At 36.4% G+C, this 17,057-nt stretch overlaps 1 protein-coding gene across 1 annotated transcript in view; it reads right to left on the bottom strand.

Annotated features, from left to right (window-relative positions):
- The window catches only part of DAPK2 (death associated protein kinase 2), a 38,683-nt gene that overhangs the window by 21,374 nt on the left and 252 nt on the right, over window positions 1-17,057 (bottom strand). The window contains exon 2 of the mRNA XM_072402065.1: window positions 9,828-9,927. Within this exon, the coding sequence (XP_072258166.1) occupies window positions 9,828-9,889 (62 nt within the window). The 5' untranslated portion in view covers window positions 9,890-9,927. The remainder of the gene's footprint in view (window positions 1-9,827; window positions 9,928-17,057) is intronic.

The following is a 17,057-nucleotide window of genomic DNA, read 5'->3' as shown; positions in this document are numbered from 1 at the left end:
TCAAGCTTACAACTTTTTTGGAGGTTTTCTGGTTCAGCATTACATTTTTCTGTGCTATATACTTGCTCTTAGTTGAGATCATGATGTTGATTCAGCAATGGCCGAAGAGTTGACAATGCTGAAGTAGATATACCCGGTTAATCAGTGAAGTAGCAATATGAGAATCACAGGTATGGCCAAACAAAATTACAAATTCTTAAAATTTGTTTACAAGTCATTCCCCTTTACCAATGCAAAATTCATGTTCTAAACACATCTGTCCTTGTACTACCAGATTTTACAGGTTTTTCAATGTTATTATAGGTAAATAAATAGGTGAGCAGCAAATCCTTATCTACATTGTCACAAGAGTAATACAAATGAATTCTAGAAAAATAGTTCAATTTTTCTGATCTTTAGTTTCCATTAGCTATTCACAGTTTTTACATTGGTGGCCAAAAAAATTACACACGCCAATATTTTGTTGGATCACCTTTAGCTTTGATAAGGCAACTATTCACAGTGGTATTTTTCAATAGGATTATACAAAGTCAGAAGATTTATTTCCATTTTACTTGCACTAATTTTTCACCATGATCTTGTATTGATGATGGGAGAGTCTGACGACCGTATAAATTTATAGATATATTTAATAGATTTTCAATGTGGTCATGGATCTGGAATCCATGTGTGAATAAAAAAATATGTCCTCTTGAACCATTCTTTCACAATTTGAGCTCAATCCAACCAGATTTTGCTATATTGGAAAAAAAACCAGGAAAAAAAAATCAATGATGGAAAGCCTGGTCATTTAGTATTATCAGGTAGTCAGGTGACCTCATTTTATAGACACATAACATAACAGACTCTAGACCTAAATGAAGCCCCAGATTATAACACTGCTCCCACAGGCTTGGGGGCTTTTTAGGCCAGGCCGTGTTTTTAATTGCTCTTTTCAAAGAATCCCATATAATTCTATGTTCATCTTTTATGCTGGAATTAATTAACTTCAAAGCCTAGAAAGCATGCGCATTTAGTGGTTAGTGAGCCCCAGTGATGAGCAATATGGTAGGAAGGCTAGTGATGTGGTATCTTAGGCATCTCAGGGTAAACCAAACACATGCCATTTGGGAAACAACAGAACCAATGTTTGAATAGAGTACTGAAAGAACATTTCAAACCTGGATCACATTTCTCAAAACAGAAAGAATAATATATCTAACAACCAACCAACCATTATACATGAGCGCACCAACCATAAAAGTTATGTACAAACCGTAGAAAAATGCAGAGGAGCAGCATACATTGTTTCATTCCTTTGGTGACCTATTTCTATATCAGCCCATCTCTGTTCCTGGCCAAGTGACAAATAAAAAAAGAAAAGCTACAAACTGGGATATAGGACAGGTTTTCAGTTCACACAAGGCTAAGGGAAATTAAGTGAAAGTAGAACAATCTGTAGAAAAGTGTGCAGAGCATTAACTATTAAAAAATATGTGCACCAACCTTTTCTATGTATATAGAGACCATTATAAATAATCAATGTGACAAGATATGTAAAAAGTGGAGTTGCTGACTACTGCAACCAACCCCATTCCATGTTACCAGGAGGCAGCCATGATCTCTATTTTATATATATCTACCTCCCTCTGACTGTAAGTGGCTACCTTGATCAATTTAGGGTCACAAGTCTTTGATCCTTAGCTTTTTAAAATAAGCACACATTTCCATTTACTCCTTATCTCGAACTTCTATTGCAAAATGTACTAAAATTTTTAAATAAAATTATATTATTAAACATTTTTGTTATTAAACAGTATATATATATTGATTTGATATGCATCCTCAGTTGATAATTTTTACATTGATTTATTACATGCCACCATTGATTTTCCTAATGTTCTACTGAACTATCTGCAAATCTCCCTTGATTTACTAATGTAAACTACACAAGCTGCCATCCCTGTGCAAGAACAAATGTGTGTCAAACCTACCAATCAGCTAGGTCAATAAATCAGTCAAGATCTGACGTTAGCATGCGGAATTCTGCATGAACAGGACCGGATTCCACATCTGAATTCTATTTTATCTTTCACTAAAACATGTCTGCATTTTATTATTATGTATTATAAATCGTACCACATTTTTTAAACCTCATTCCATATTGTTTGCAAATCTGAGATGCCTTAGCACATATCTCCGAAATCTGTAAAAATTGAAAATAAAATGCATTTTTATTTTTTTCTCTTTATCTGGATTTTAATAAGACTTGCATGACTTTATAAATATATAACTTTTAATGTTACCTAAGGTATTTTATTACCAATATTATGTCTGGAGTAATAATTATTTATATTTGGCCATGACACTTATTTAAAAATACCATCCATCTCATTAACAAGAGCAAAGCTCTTCTTTAAATATTTTCTGGTAATAAGTGATCTCCCACGCAGTTAATTTCAGCATATGATGAGATGCCTGTCCTGTCCCTCTAACCTCTGTAGATATAGCCATGATGTGGAAATAGTGTGACCCCTGCCCGTCCCTGTGTCCCTGCCAAAACACATTCTCTTCTACTTCTGTGTATAAACAAGTAACAGTTGTTCATATCCAAATAGGTAAATGAGACTAAATCGTATTCTCGTCCCAGGAAGCAGTTTATTGACTTTGATGACAAAATGGTTACCACAGTGTTTAGTTCATAACCAATTTCCAAATCCCAACAGGATCATGGGTATCCTAATATAGTAGCACTGCTATGAATGGTATGTAGCTTACACAAGCTGAGAATGGCAGGCTTATCATGTGTCTGCACTGGACCTGGCATCAGCACTTGTACAGAGATGAGGAATCCCTTAAGTGACTCTCAACTGCGGAGTTTGGGTCTTGGAAAATTACAAAACCTACTGCATTCATTGCAATTACTTCAAGAGTTACAGAACCACCCAAAATACACACTGTTTGGCAAACTGTATAGTATAGTATAACATGAACCAAAAAATGGAAAAAAAGCTGTGTGAAAGAAATACTGCAGAAAGACAAAATTAAGAAATTCTCCAACTTTTACAGGGACCGCACTGCAAAAAAACAAAAAAAAATGCTGATGTCACGTGCCTGTAAAACATAAACCAGCCTTGGCAAATGGAATGTTACAGCTAACTGATCAATGTGATAAATCCTAATAACTGGTGCCGGGTTTCTTCAAGGTTTGATTGGTTCAATTTAAAAAATCACAAAAATTTAATACATAAGCCATACTAAAAGATCCTCTATGTCTGTAGACCATGATTTGTCCTATTTATAAAAAACAAGCAGACACCAGTGCAGACATTTTTTATATAACAGAATTGATAATAGTTTTGCTGAATTCCACAATAGTAGAAAGGAGGGTCCCAGGTTCCCTCCAGTGCTGCTACTCATTTCGTCCTGTGATCTATACTAGAGTGGATTAAAAAAATCATGGAACCATTGGATTAGGTTTTTGAGTTATAAAAGCAGCAATAAGGAAGGCCTCTAGTGGCATTTTCTCCAGACAATTCTTTTGACCCTTGGATCTGCATTGTTGAGGAGCGTAACTTCATATGCATTAACATGGTAGTTTGTCTCCTGCAGTAAGGCAAACCATTTGAGGTGGGAAACCCGAAATCTTAAAAAAATGTATTCATGAATTGTGCTGCAAAGTCACACACTGAATTTAGCCTTCCTGGTTACAAGGACTCAGAACATTCAGATAGTACAGAACATACCCTGTTTCCCCTATAATAAGGCACTGTCTTATATTTTTTGAAATGCCAAAATATGCCCTAGGTCTTATTTTCAGGGGGATGCCTTTTTTTTCCATGAAGAAGACTACAGTACAGATTTATTGTTGAAAATCACTCATGTGCCATTTCTGCAGCAAGCTGTGCTTTGATATGCAAAAAGAAACAACTGCAAAGTTTGTCTTGGTCATTAAAGAGGTACAAGATGTTGCAGAAGAACAAAAGATTTCTTCTGTAAGTCATGCAAACCGCCACCCTCTCCCTATCAAGCCTCTGTCCTGCACACGAATGAGCAGGGAAGCCCCGTTTGTATCTAGAAGTCGTCCGTATGTCAGATGTCCTTAACTCGGGGACTACCTGTATACAGTGTGTTAGAATGGTACAGACAACCATCATGAAGCACTAGCTTTTGCCAGAAAGGCCATTTATGTCCAGGAACAGCCTTAAAGCAGTTTAAACATCTGGGATGCTTACATCAAGTCAGTAGGGTAAAGAACAATATGTCGAATCAATATGACCTACTGATATCCTACACATAGTCATCTAATGCCAATATGAACAATCTGACAATTTTGATCATGAATGGAAACTTCAAACAGCTTTGTGTGCAGGGGCTTTTTGGAAGTCTCAGCTTGGTCTTAAGCAGGTCCTCTGTCTGTAAGATTTCTTAAGATATAGTTTGTGTGTAATTGGCAATTTACATTTTCTGGGTGCTCCCAGCATTATGTGTCCAGCAATTTGTGACAGTATCTGGTATTGACATGTGTTCAATTTCCTTCCTGAAATGTTCCTACAAGCTAGTCAAACCATCCATCATATTCATGTGAATGCAGAAGAACATGGCTATTGCTAAACACTAACAAGAATTGCTTATACCTGTGGATTTTAGCAACCAGGGATTTGAAGTTTAACACCAACGTGTTGGTTGTCTGCATGGTAGTGCTGGAACATGAAGGAACTGCTTGGCCCATGACCAGATGATGTAATGTCCTCACATGTTCCAGCTCACCTAATATTGTACAAGGATGTCAGTGGTATCAGCCCATAAACATTATTAATCTGGTGAGTTTTAGAAAGAAGAAAGCTATAATGCTATAACTGTTTTTTAGTCCTAGTTTGGCAATGACAATGGCAAATTATTTTGCACATTATAGTATTTGTGTTTGGTAATTAATCCAAACATGTATACACTGTAATACACTGATCCCAAAAACTTTTCAAAAATACTGTACTATAAAAATACTGGGTGATTCTATTACATTTCTGCATTGCTAATGATTTAAATGTGGTCTGGATTGGAAACGAAAGTTGTGTTTTGTGTCACAGGTTATTGTCATTGGCTATGTATTAGTAAACTTACAACTTTTTAGCGAGCTCAGTTGCTGTGAAACCTTTTGGGTTTTTTCCATTCCCCATGTTAGTCATTATCACCCTCCCTTTGGAATGGCAAACACACCAATTCTTCATTGATTTGTAGCTCAATCACTGAGGGAGGTATGTGTGGCAACAAATGCTAATGTAGTGATGTAGCCTAATTTTTTTTTGAACAAATTGCTGTTTAGTGACAATTGTGCAGCAAAGAACAGGTTATTGGCCTGCATACCACAGAAGTCAGGCATTTTATCAAACAATTTTTTTTAAGAATTCCCAAGCTTAATTTTTTTTCAATATTGGATTGCCATACAACACGATTACCACTGGAAGTTAGTGCTAAAGCCACAAATGCTTAGAAAAACAAAGTACAATATAACAAAATACCATACAAAAAGAAGTCCATCGGTTAGTAAGAATGGAAAGTCCCGTTTCTATTACAATCTCAGAAAAGGTCTCTATCTGCCATTTCTACATTAGCAGGTGATAGAACAAGGGTCAGATGTGGCTCTTTAGATGAATCCTAAGCATGATGTAAATCATTCCCGCATTTGCCACATTCTTGGACATCTTTGTCCTGTAGTCAGGGCACTGGCTTTTCTTTTCTATTGTCTACCAAGCACATTATCTGATGTAATACGACATTTATAAATCACTCAGCCCAAAGTCTCATGGCACAGGGACAATGATGACAAACACTCATTATTTCTTTAGATGTTCTCCTAAAAAGGGAATTCTAGTATCAGAAACTTCTGCAGACCGTTTATAAACCCACAGAAGTCTTGTCTTATTATTTTATAAAGTAGAAAATCATATGAATTCATTACAACCTGTTTATCAGATTTTGGCATTTATTGGTGTTTATAAGCCTGTGTGTGGTCTGTTGTGCTTTGAATACTCCATATGAATCATACACAAGGACTGAATGGAGGATCCTAATGACAGGAAAGAAAGCCTTGATATGAGAAAACAGGAACTGATTGTGCATTGCATTCTACTCGTCGTGGGACAACACAGCTGCAAAGTACAAAGATCAGCTATTATTGTGATCCTTGGTAATATCTATATTCCTCTGTATGATTCTCAGAAAAACAAGTAAATATGGCTTTTATAGCTTTCACCTGCTTACCACAAAACAAGTAAATCCAATTGGTGTGATGGTATTATCATACAATCCCTGGTTTGGAGGGACTGTATCTTTTTCAGAACTAATTCTCTATGTCCTTCTTTTTTTTTCTCTGTTTTCTCTGATTTTGAGTGGATATATCTTTACATCTCCTAAAAGTGTTATTTTGCACTAAACCTTTCATTAGCCTCTAAATTATTCCAGTAGTTGTGGGTTGGGGATATAACCAATCACTTTTAGTGTATACATTTATTGTATTTCAATATGTTTAATAAAGTTAAAATGAAATAAGAAGGGAACTGAGCCATTACATACATGAGTAAAGGAACAGCTCCTATACAATGTATTTAAGTATCAAGTAAGCCACAACCTTGAGTCAATTACAAAGTTACACACAATATCCCCGAATGTAGAACAAAATCAAAACTGTAACATAATAGAAAAACAATCAGCATAAATTCAATCTTTAAAGAAGGACATTCATTAGCTAAAATAAAACAAACAAACAAACAGGAGGAGAACCTAAAAAATGGGTCGGTAGAGTTGGTGGCAAAGTAGGGAAGTGGAAACCAGGGGGGCAGGTGAGGGAGAGGGTAGAAAAGAGCTAGCTAAGTCAAGCCCGTCAGGTAAAATTAGGGCCTATTTATGTGCTGGAACCAGGGTTCCCAGTATCATGAATTTGGGATAATTTATTATTAAGCATACAAGTGAGCTCATTATTAACCATTCAGCTTATGCGTAACAAAGTTAGGTGGGTAGGGCCCTGGATTTTCATTTATAAGCTATAGTTTTAGGAACCTCTAGCAAAATGTAAGATATAAGGCATAATAACTGCTTGGGCAACAAGTTACTAAATCTTAGAAACAGGACACTCTCGGGAATCCTGGGGAGGCTAATCTGGCTAATTGAAAATTGAGTTTTAAATTCTCTGCATTTTTTGGCAATGCATATTCATTTATTGCACAAAATTCAGGCATGACAGAGTTGTGTCATTTGCCCACATACTTTGAGCTAAAAAGTTTTTCTCTTGCTTATGGCCAAATGTTGGATAGTATGTATGTTTATGAGATCATTGGCAAAGACACTTAACCATGAAATAGCAATCTCCATCCTATAGGAATATGTTGCTGCAATTGCTGTCCTCCTTCCCAATATGCTAGTTCCTGGCTGTCAGGATCAATACTTTATGGGCTCTATTTATAAAACAGGGAATCTGACATGATCGGGTGACATAGGATGAAAAAAAAACGTGAAAAGGCTCCTTCTGTGCATGCCCAAGATGCTCGGGCATGCGCAGGAGCTTCTTTAGAGAGTGCGGTCACGTGCTACCGGCGGTGGAGGGATACCAAGAGAAGAGGACGGAAGCAGCCGGGAAACACACTGCGGGATCGGAGTATAGTATCAGTAGCGGTGAGTATTTTTTTTAACCAAATGCTGTAATATATGTATGTGTGTTCACATATGTGGGCATGTTCTGTATTGTGTGGGGGCACTATAAATGGTATGTGAGGGCACTATATTATGCGGGGAATGCATTCCCCACATACCGTAATATGTTGGGGCACAAATGGGGATACGATATTGTGTGGGGGCACAATTTTTTTTCTGGGGGCAATTAAAAGTTTTTCTGGAGGGCTCGGCAATTTCTACAGTGGTTACGCCTCTGGTAACTGTCATTGTTTTTGTTGCCACCCCTGTCTCAATTTTGTACATGAATAAATATAGATTTTTGTACATGAGAAAAATAAGACATCCCCTGAAAATGCATTTTCCAGAGGTAAAATTAAAATTAAAATAGGACCCTGTCTTATTTTTGGGGAAACATGGTATTTGGACCAGCATGGCAGCCAAGAACTTAGACCTCTAAATTGACTTATAAACACTGGTACTGTATATATTCTTCTTAGTACATGTTATGGGGCCACCATCCTTCCAGGACTCTACCTCATTATAATAATACAAGAGGTAGAAAAAATTAGTTCTGAGATATAAACACCTGATCATGGTTATGGTGATACGTAGTTATTATATGAAACCCTTATAAATGCTTTTATGATAGGGAACTAATACACAAATAAACAATAAAGTTTTACTACCCATGTGTTTAACAAAATACTTTACACAATTTTAATAGAGAAAAATACACAAAATGATCCCAAAGAAAAAAAATACCTAAATACACAATAAATTAAACAGCCCCCAATCTTGTTTATATGAGTCTCTATTCGATGCACTGATCCTACACATTGGGGTAAATAAACCCAAACAGAAGTTATCATACTGTCCAAATTGAAGTCTAGAGTACATACAAAGTTTGTTGAACCCTTATTATTAGTCAGAATAACTTTTTCCTGATGCAGGCAAAGCTCCAGCTCCTCATCCTTTAAAGATGAGCCTCACAACACAATCTGGAGCTGTGCACACAAAGCAGTTTGTCTAAAGTTCAGCTTTAAAACTAAAATTTTTTGGACACTATGCATCTTTTTGTATATAAATACATAGTATGCAGACCACCATGCAAGATCCTTTTTATGATTTTAAAATGCTTTATGTAAAAAAAGGTTTTAAAGACAGTAGGTTTGGCAATAGTAAACATTGGTAGACTTTCTGTAGCACCAGCAGATATCAGCACATTATTGTGTGTTATATCGGTTTTGTTCTTGAAACAGCACAGATAGGCTCCTCTGTTACACTTTTCTTCTAAAGCCTGGTGGCTGTGTTAGTTTTCTTTTTTTTTTTTTGGTTTTATCTTCTTTATTTTTAACTGGTGACTTTGCCTGAACCATGCTTTCCGTCTTAGGGATGGCAATGCCCACACAATGCATTGTATCCATAGTAGAGAATTGTGTCACCCAAGGCTGCTTTCCTGATTACAAACACAGCCCCCGTCCCCATTGTTTCTTCCAATTCTAAAAGCTATTTAGCCCATAAACTGTCCTGCCATTAGTAAACACAGAGTATTTGGTCATTTTGTGAGTTCAAAGTTTATGCTCTCAACCAGGGTTCCTCCAGATATTGCTAGGGGTTCCTTGACAAATGAGCGATTTGTGTTTCTCAAGTCATTTAAATTTACACCAATTATGTTTTTGACTATCTGTAAGGATAACATTCTTCCCAATGACCAACAATGTAACAGCCATTCTTCCCACTGACCACCACACTAATGTACTGTGGATGTAGTAATTACAGTAGGGGTACCCTGAACACCTGAAAGGTATTTTAAGGGTTCCCCCATGTTACGTTACAGGGTCAAGAAACAATGTTCTGTACATTTTTTTATAAGAAGCTATATTTGTTGATGTACTGTATAATACTGGAGCAAAGAAGCTGACACTGCAACTCTTTGGCAACTGTCCCTCGGCAATCCAAGAACAATCCCAAGCAAGGGTTCCTAAATTTAGTTTTAAAAGAATGCATTTACTATATATTTAGTGTCACATTTGACTGATGGAAAAATAAGCCTTTAGATGCTTTAATCATGTTTAAAAACCAAACAAGCTGCAGCACTGTGTGAGAAAAGTTAAATGAATCACATTATAATTTTAGATTTTAGAATCCTGCAAGCATAGTAAAAAAAAGTCTGCGGTTACCTTCCCAGTTCATCTGATATGACGTACAGGTCCTCCACCTTCTGCTGCTTGAATACAGCCATGCTATCTCTTCACATCAGAGGGACATCATCGGAGGGAGCTGCAGAAACATTGAGAATCAGAGAGGAGTGTACAGTACAGAAACTGGCCAAGCAAATTCCTGAGCAGAGGAGTTGGTACCCTGGGACCTGCTGACTATCATACAGAGAAAGTAGAAATGATCTCAGCGGATAAAGGGCCCTTTCTTTGATAATACTAGCACAGACTTGAATCACACTGCCGCTCATCACACAGCACATATCTCACATGTTTTCTTCTCATAAGTCAAGTTATATCATGTCGCTACGCGTGCACCTAACTCTACATCAGGCTTATTATAAACTACGCTGTGCATGTGAGGTAATCATGGGTAATACCTCCACCATCACCGATATGATCATTGATCCCAACTCCTCCTTTTTAAATAGTTCCACCTTTTTGGTATAATGCCTATATATATATAAATTAAACTTCTATTTAAATAAAAAAAAAATGTTTATTTGTAAATGGTATAAAAAAAGAATAACGTGATGTTGCCTATATCAGCCATTTAGACATTATTTAACAAAACAAAATTTATTCTCTATTAAACACTACAAAAATCCTGCAAATATCTCTAAATACATAAAAGCAATGATTGAATTGTTGCATGATCTGGATTCTCTGAGACGACAGGGGGTGTCTATGGTGCGTAGACAGGGGTATGTTAAGTATATGGTTCTTGATAAAAATGTCTTGGCACTGAAAGAAACCATCTCAGAAAGTTGAAATATCCTTGTAGATGTTGAAGTCATACACTACCCTAGGTAACATGAAATGTCATTTTTTAGTATAAAGTTTTCCAATGAAAATATTATTATTATTTAGTCAAGCATGACTTGTCTATTTTCAAAAGTTTACTAAATTGATATTCTTTTTTTTATCCATAATCTGGGTGTGTTTCCTTCTTTCCACATATATGATAGTATTACATAAAAGAAAAACTGGTGTGAAAATTAATTTGGGTTAAATTTTACAAGGGCTATCTTATTAGAGCTAAATGTTGCAATATAATAATTATAAAAGTCAGTCAAAGCTCCATGAAAGCCATGAGTTCCTCCAGAAGTGGCTAGGAGTTCAGCAATACGCTGCACATTGACCTTCTCCCTGATGGAGCCTCCAAAGTTTTGGCACCAATATCACTCAGAGGTGTGGAGCCTCTCCTCTTATTTCTCAGGAAAATTACAAGTTTCAGCACAAAACTTTTTACCTGTTATTTTTCTGTTTATATAGGGCAAGGATACTAACAATGATCCATTCTGGGTGTTTAATACACCAAGTCCACCAGCTTTTGCTACTCTCTGATGTAATACATTTCTTGAACTATCTGCTTAGACAATCTTCATGAAATGTTAAATGTAATATATTATGTTTTAAAAATAATTTCCTAGACCTGAAATTTATTTCATTCTTCCATGGAAAATGGGTTGGCAAAGGTACTGAATATATTTAGAAGAAGGGCACCTCTTTATAGACATTAGGGTGACTTTGTTTAGCAGGGCTTCCTAGGCTTGCTGGGTCCAGTACTGAACACGTATAGGGTGGATCATAGGGGTCAATGTGTTTTTCACTTTTAAATTAATTAGGAAATGTTTCCTACCAGTATTACAGTAAATTACATTATGTAGTAAATCTAAACTTAGATTTAGTGTCCCTAAGAATGTACTTGAGTAAAATTAAAGGAAAGATAAAAGTTTGCATCTGTATATTTGTTCTGGGACATTGAAACAACATTAAGGTATTGATGGCCAGTAGAGCCAGGCAACTAACTTATGCTAAACAAATCAAAAAATATAGCAATCGTGTTTGCTTCCTTTATTGTACGGGAAATATTTTAATGGCTTTTTCTCTTAACATACAAAAAGCAGTAAATTATTAGGAACTGAATGAATTTCATGAAGTCTGATAGTCCATAATCCTTAAAGTAGAACTCCAGTCAAAAATACCAAGAAAAAAAATGAACAGGCTTTTAAAAGATAAAATCACCCACAATAATCGGCTCCGTACAAAGATTTCCCCCACAGTACTGTTTTCACTGCTGGATGTCTTCAGCCTGATAGGCAGAATTATTTAACCCTCTTTCTCTAATCCAATTCATACTGGTCTACTCTAAGCCTGTGAATAGACTGGGAAAGGAGAAGCAGCACAGTGATGAACTCTTTATACAGTAATAAATATAATATGTATTATCAATCAGCATTATTTATTCACAATTAACTTGGCATGTTCTTATAATAAAGACATTTTGTAGCAAGCCTATTCCACAGTTCTTCTTTTCATCACATGAACTGATTGGCTGCTTGTACTGCTTCCTTCTCTTACACTCCAGCCCTGTTGTAGATGGACTGCAAGGGGCTGATACCAAGTATAATTCTGGTACTTTTGTTGAGCTTTGCACGTATGTCAGATGATTGTTGCTCAGAACAAATAGACCAGATCATCATGAAAATCTGATGTGTGTACAGTGGTCCTGAGATTGTTCATCAATCCATTGTGGTGGATTAATTGATGAATGACTGATTGGGAAGGACAGCTGAGCACTCCTATGGAGGACAATACAGGAGGGTGCCCTTTTATCTTCCTTCCCCTTTCCCTCTTCATAGAACAGAATAGCACAATACACTATTCTTGCATCTACAACTGAAAACAATCACAAAAGATCTGACGTCCATCTAACCTTTGTACAAGGCCTTATTTCTATTACAAAAAGGGAAATGTATAAATGATTACTGAGTTGCATCAACTTTTGTGACTAATGAGGTTCTGTACAACTTGATTGTGCTTTATAGGCTAACAAAATATTAATTATTTGTATTATCTGTATGAATCAGCAATCTGAAACTGGCATTTACCAAGCCAGAAGTGTTTTCCTTGGGCTTGTATATACGTAGCAGTGAAAGTCCATCCCTGATATCTCTCCAGATAAACGTACTGTTATGTAGACGCCCAGTGTTGTAGTTCACTGACTAATACAAATATCCATGTTTGTAGAGGGATTGTTATCAAACCTCAGAATGCGTACTGGGAATATTATAATGACTGCACTCCACTTTTATCTGACTGATGCAAACTAATAAAACATTTTCATTATGACATGATCTGATTTTTTTCATTATATTTGGACAAAGTGTGGACAGTGCTGGGAAAAAGTAGATTAGCACTCAAGATGAAATTGCACCTCCATGCCCTCAGTGAGCTGGGAACTCATTAGCAGCATAAGTCACAGGTCCTGCATTTTTTTCCATTCTCCTGGTGAATCCAGACCACACTTCTGCTTACCTCTTGGCCCAACCATGAGTGTATAGGGGTTAGAAATTTTAATAGAAATTCACTTTCTCTGTGGGGGTCAGTAGAATGGAAAGTAAACGAAAAAGCTGGCAAAAAAATTCATTTTTTCCCCCCAGGCTCATTTAGCTGGGCGCACCACCCAGCATTTTTTTCAGTAACCACCTGGCTGTTTGGGTGGTAACTGAAAAGTTGTGTGACAATACAGGGGCTGCCACTCGCCTACAGCTTCTTCCCACACAACTTAAAAAAGTTTCTGGAGAGAATACTGGAATATATTGTTCTTACACCCCTATTCTTATCCCCTCTAGCCCAAACTAATCATTTAGAACCAATATTAGGCCAGTCACACTACACAACATTACTTATAACAGTCATATTCTGTCTCCAAACCTTACTACATCTACTGTGGTCTGTTACCGTTAATAAAATTTGTTTAGGATCCTGGCAGCCAAGGACAGGATAGAGCCCCACTATACACTATATCACTGCAGTGTCAACAATACAACAAGAGGAACAACTGAAATTAAGTATATGGGGCTTGCCTATAATGGAAGGGTCTCTGATATGAGATGACAATGATCTCACGTGGACCTTTATAGCAGATCAGAAAATCTTCCCTAAACATTGTCCTTCCCCAATGAGATAAGCAGTGCCAAATTCGTCTGCAAGCTCTTCCCATTGCCTCTCCATGCCAAAAACCTGATGGCTGCCTAAGATGTAACGTCAGGTTTGTGTGTCTGATGACTTATCCTGTTTTCTAGGTACCATCAGTTTGTATATGCACAGCTAATTGTCCTTGATGGTCTGTAGCAGCATTTCTAATCTTCTTAGGAGGAACCCTTCAAATAACTTTCAGGTCTTAGGGAACCCCTACCAATAATAATGATTTGCCCATCTCACAATTACCTTGTAGTCAAAAGGATGAATGTTCCTGCAAATTGTTGAATATTGGAGAGCATTCCCCCCTTACTTACCCTCCAATAAGTAAAGGTCATTGGTGTCAGTGGTAACTGGTTTGCCTATTACTCAAGAAACCCCCAGTCACATTTGAACCCTGGCAGAGAAATGATGATCTATGGAAATATTAAACATGCCTAATGATCCCATAATGACAGAATAACAACATGTTCAGGAGATAACATATCTGATCTGATCAGAGATGGTCAGCTTGTAAAGTTTGTACAATCCAATTCCTGAAGTTGTTGGCCATTATACTTCAAGAGTACGAATAGCAAATTTGGAGCTTTTGTGTCTTATGCACACATTCCCCGTTTTCTCATGGAGTTTAATTATCCCTCCTCGTCCTTATGTTGGAACTACAGAAGAATTAGTCTTTATGTTGTCAATGAATTGGATAGGGGAGGGTTACTGTAAGTAGTTTGGTGGTAGACAATAGGAAAGGCTGACCACAAAAAAAACCCACATCAAGAATCAGAGCAGAGCACGTCTCTGGCAGATCAACAAATATCTTTAGGTACAGGATTTCAAAAGATACAAGATGTTGAAATGTGCAATATATGTTTTATTTTGCCTATGACATACATGATAAAATTATCCATACATGAGGAAAAGTGTAAATTGATCTGCAAGTGAAAGTGAAAAGGTCTAGATGCATTGACAGCTGTGATCTAGTGAGTTCTCCAATCAGAATTATATTATATGTCTGCATGTTAACTAGAGATGAATTTTAAACAGCAGCAAATGTAATGCAATATATATTTATTAAGAACAATCTCAGGACATCTTCAGGAAATGATGAACGTTACCTATGGAGATCTTCTAGATAATAAGAAGTGCAGCACACTAATTTTCTGCTTTCTTTTGGGATTAAATAAAGTTATTACCTTAAATTACTTTATATTCTACAAAGTATTACTTTACAGTACTGCAGAAAATGAAAACTTAGTTCATACCTTCTCACTTCCCAGGAGATCAGTACATGAAACAGATGAGTTCTACTCATCCCTATTTACAAACCTCCTCTGATCATTTCTCTATAAGAAGGAAGGAAGAGCCTTTATGGCTCATGGAAGGTGTATGGGAATCCACCCATAGAATAATTACAGGAGTAATGGGTTACAGCCTTTATAACTGTACAATTTGGTGTGGCCATAGGATATCTTTTATATGATTACAAAGTCACTTTATGTAAGGAACACACACACATCATCTTCAAGATTCTTATGATCAACCCAAACTGTGCAGAACACATAGAATGCACCAGACATTATCTGTGTAAAGTATCAGTGTAATGGTTGTGTATCATAAATCAGATCTTACTGGGCAGAAAATAACCATACAATAGAGGTGCACGTCTGCAATCTTTACACTCCTCCTATACTATACATTTCTCTTACTAACAGGTCTGCGATCCTTACAATCTTCTGTAATATAGGGTAATATTTATTCAAAAATCTGCAATCTGCATACATTTCACCATACAGATTCTCACCTATTAACAAATCTGCAATCCCTACAGTCCTCTAATTTATAAATCTTAGGGATTCTCATTTATTTACTAATCTGCAATCTCTACAGTGCTCCAAAATTGATATCAGACAGTATCTCACCCAATCACAAATCTGTCATCCATATATATCATATAGAACACATGTATTAATTATTCTGCAATCCCTACAGTCCTCCAATATATATCATATATAATTATTCTGCAATCCCTACAGTCCTCCAATATATATCATATATGAGCCCATGTATGTATTCACAAGTCTGGAATCCCTACAGTCCTCAGGTATATATCATGTAGGAACCTGTGGATTCACAAATCTGCAATCGCCTACAATCCTACAATTTATATCATATAGGAGTTCTATTCACAAATCTACAATCCACAGTCCTCCAATATTAATCATACAGGATGTCACCTTTTTACAACTCTGCAATGCCCACAATCCTTCAATATATCATATAGGAGCACATGTATTTATAATTCGACAATCCCTACAGTCCTCCAATATATATCATATAGAAGCACATGTATTTATAATTCGGCAATCCCTACAGTCCTCCAATATATATCATAAAGGAGCAATTGTATTAATTATTCTGCAATCCCTACAGTCCTCCGATATATCATATAGGAGCAAATGTATTAATTATTCTGCAATCCCTACAGTCCTCCAATATATATCATATAGGAGCAAATGTATTAATTATTCTGCAATCCCTACAGTGTATTAATTATTCTGCAATCCCTACAGTCCTCCAATATATATCATATAGGAGCACATGTATTTATAATTCTGCAATCCCTACAGTCCTCCAATATATATCATATGGAAGCACAAGTATTCACAAATCTGCAAGCCCTACAGTCCTCCAATATATATGATATAAAAGCACATGTATTCATTATTCTGCAATCCCTACAGTAGTCAGATATATATCATATAGAAACACATGTGTATGTGTTCACAAATCTGCAATCCCCAGTCCTCCAAAACAAATCATACAGGATCTAACTTATTCACAACTCTGCAATGCCCATAATCCTACAATATATATCATATAGGAGCATATGTATTCAGAATTCTGCAATCCCTACGGTGCTCAGATATATATTATATAGGAGATTGTGTATCACAAATCTGCAATCATTGCAGTCCTCTGATATGTATTTTATATATTCTCCTATTCTCAGGTCTGCAAACCTTGTATTCAGAACTCTGCATCCCATACACTCCCCCTATATATATATAAATATAATATAATATATATTCTCTCTCTGCAGTCTATCCAGTCCCCAATATTTATCACACCCTATCAGTGATTGTATATTCCATAGAGGGGAGATATGATATGACTCCCAGATCCCTCTTAGTAGATAGCTGATGAGTAACAGAG

Source organism: Pyxicephalus adspersus, chromosome 2 (assembly GCF_032062135.1).
Source record: "Pyxicephalus adspersus chromosome 2, UCB_Pads_2.0, whole genome shotgun sequence".
Classification (NCBI taxonomy): domain Eukaryota; kingdom Metazoa; phylum Chordata; class Amphibia; order Anura; family Pyxicephalidae; genus Pyxicephalus; species Pyxicephalus adspersus.
The sequence above is the reverse complement of the archived record's forward strand: the minus strand, read 5'-3'. Positions and strand labels throughout refer to the sequence as shown.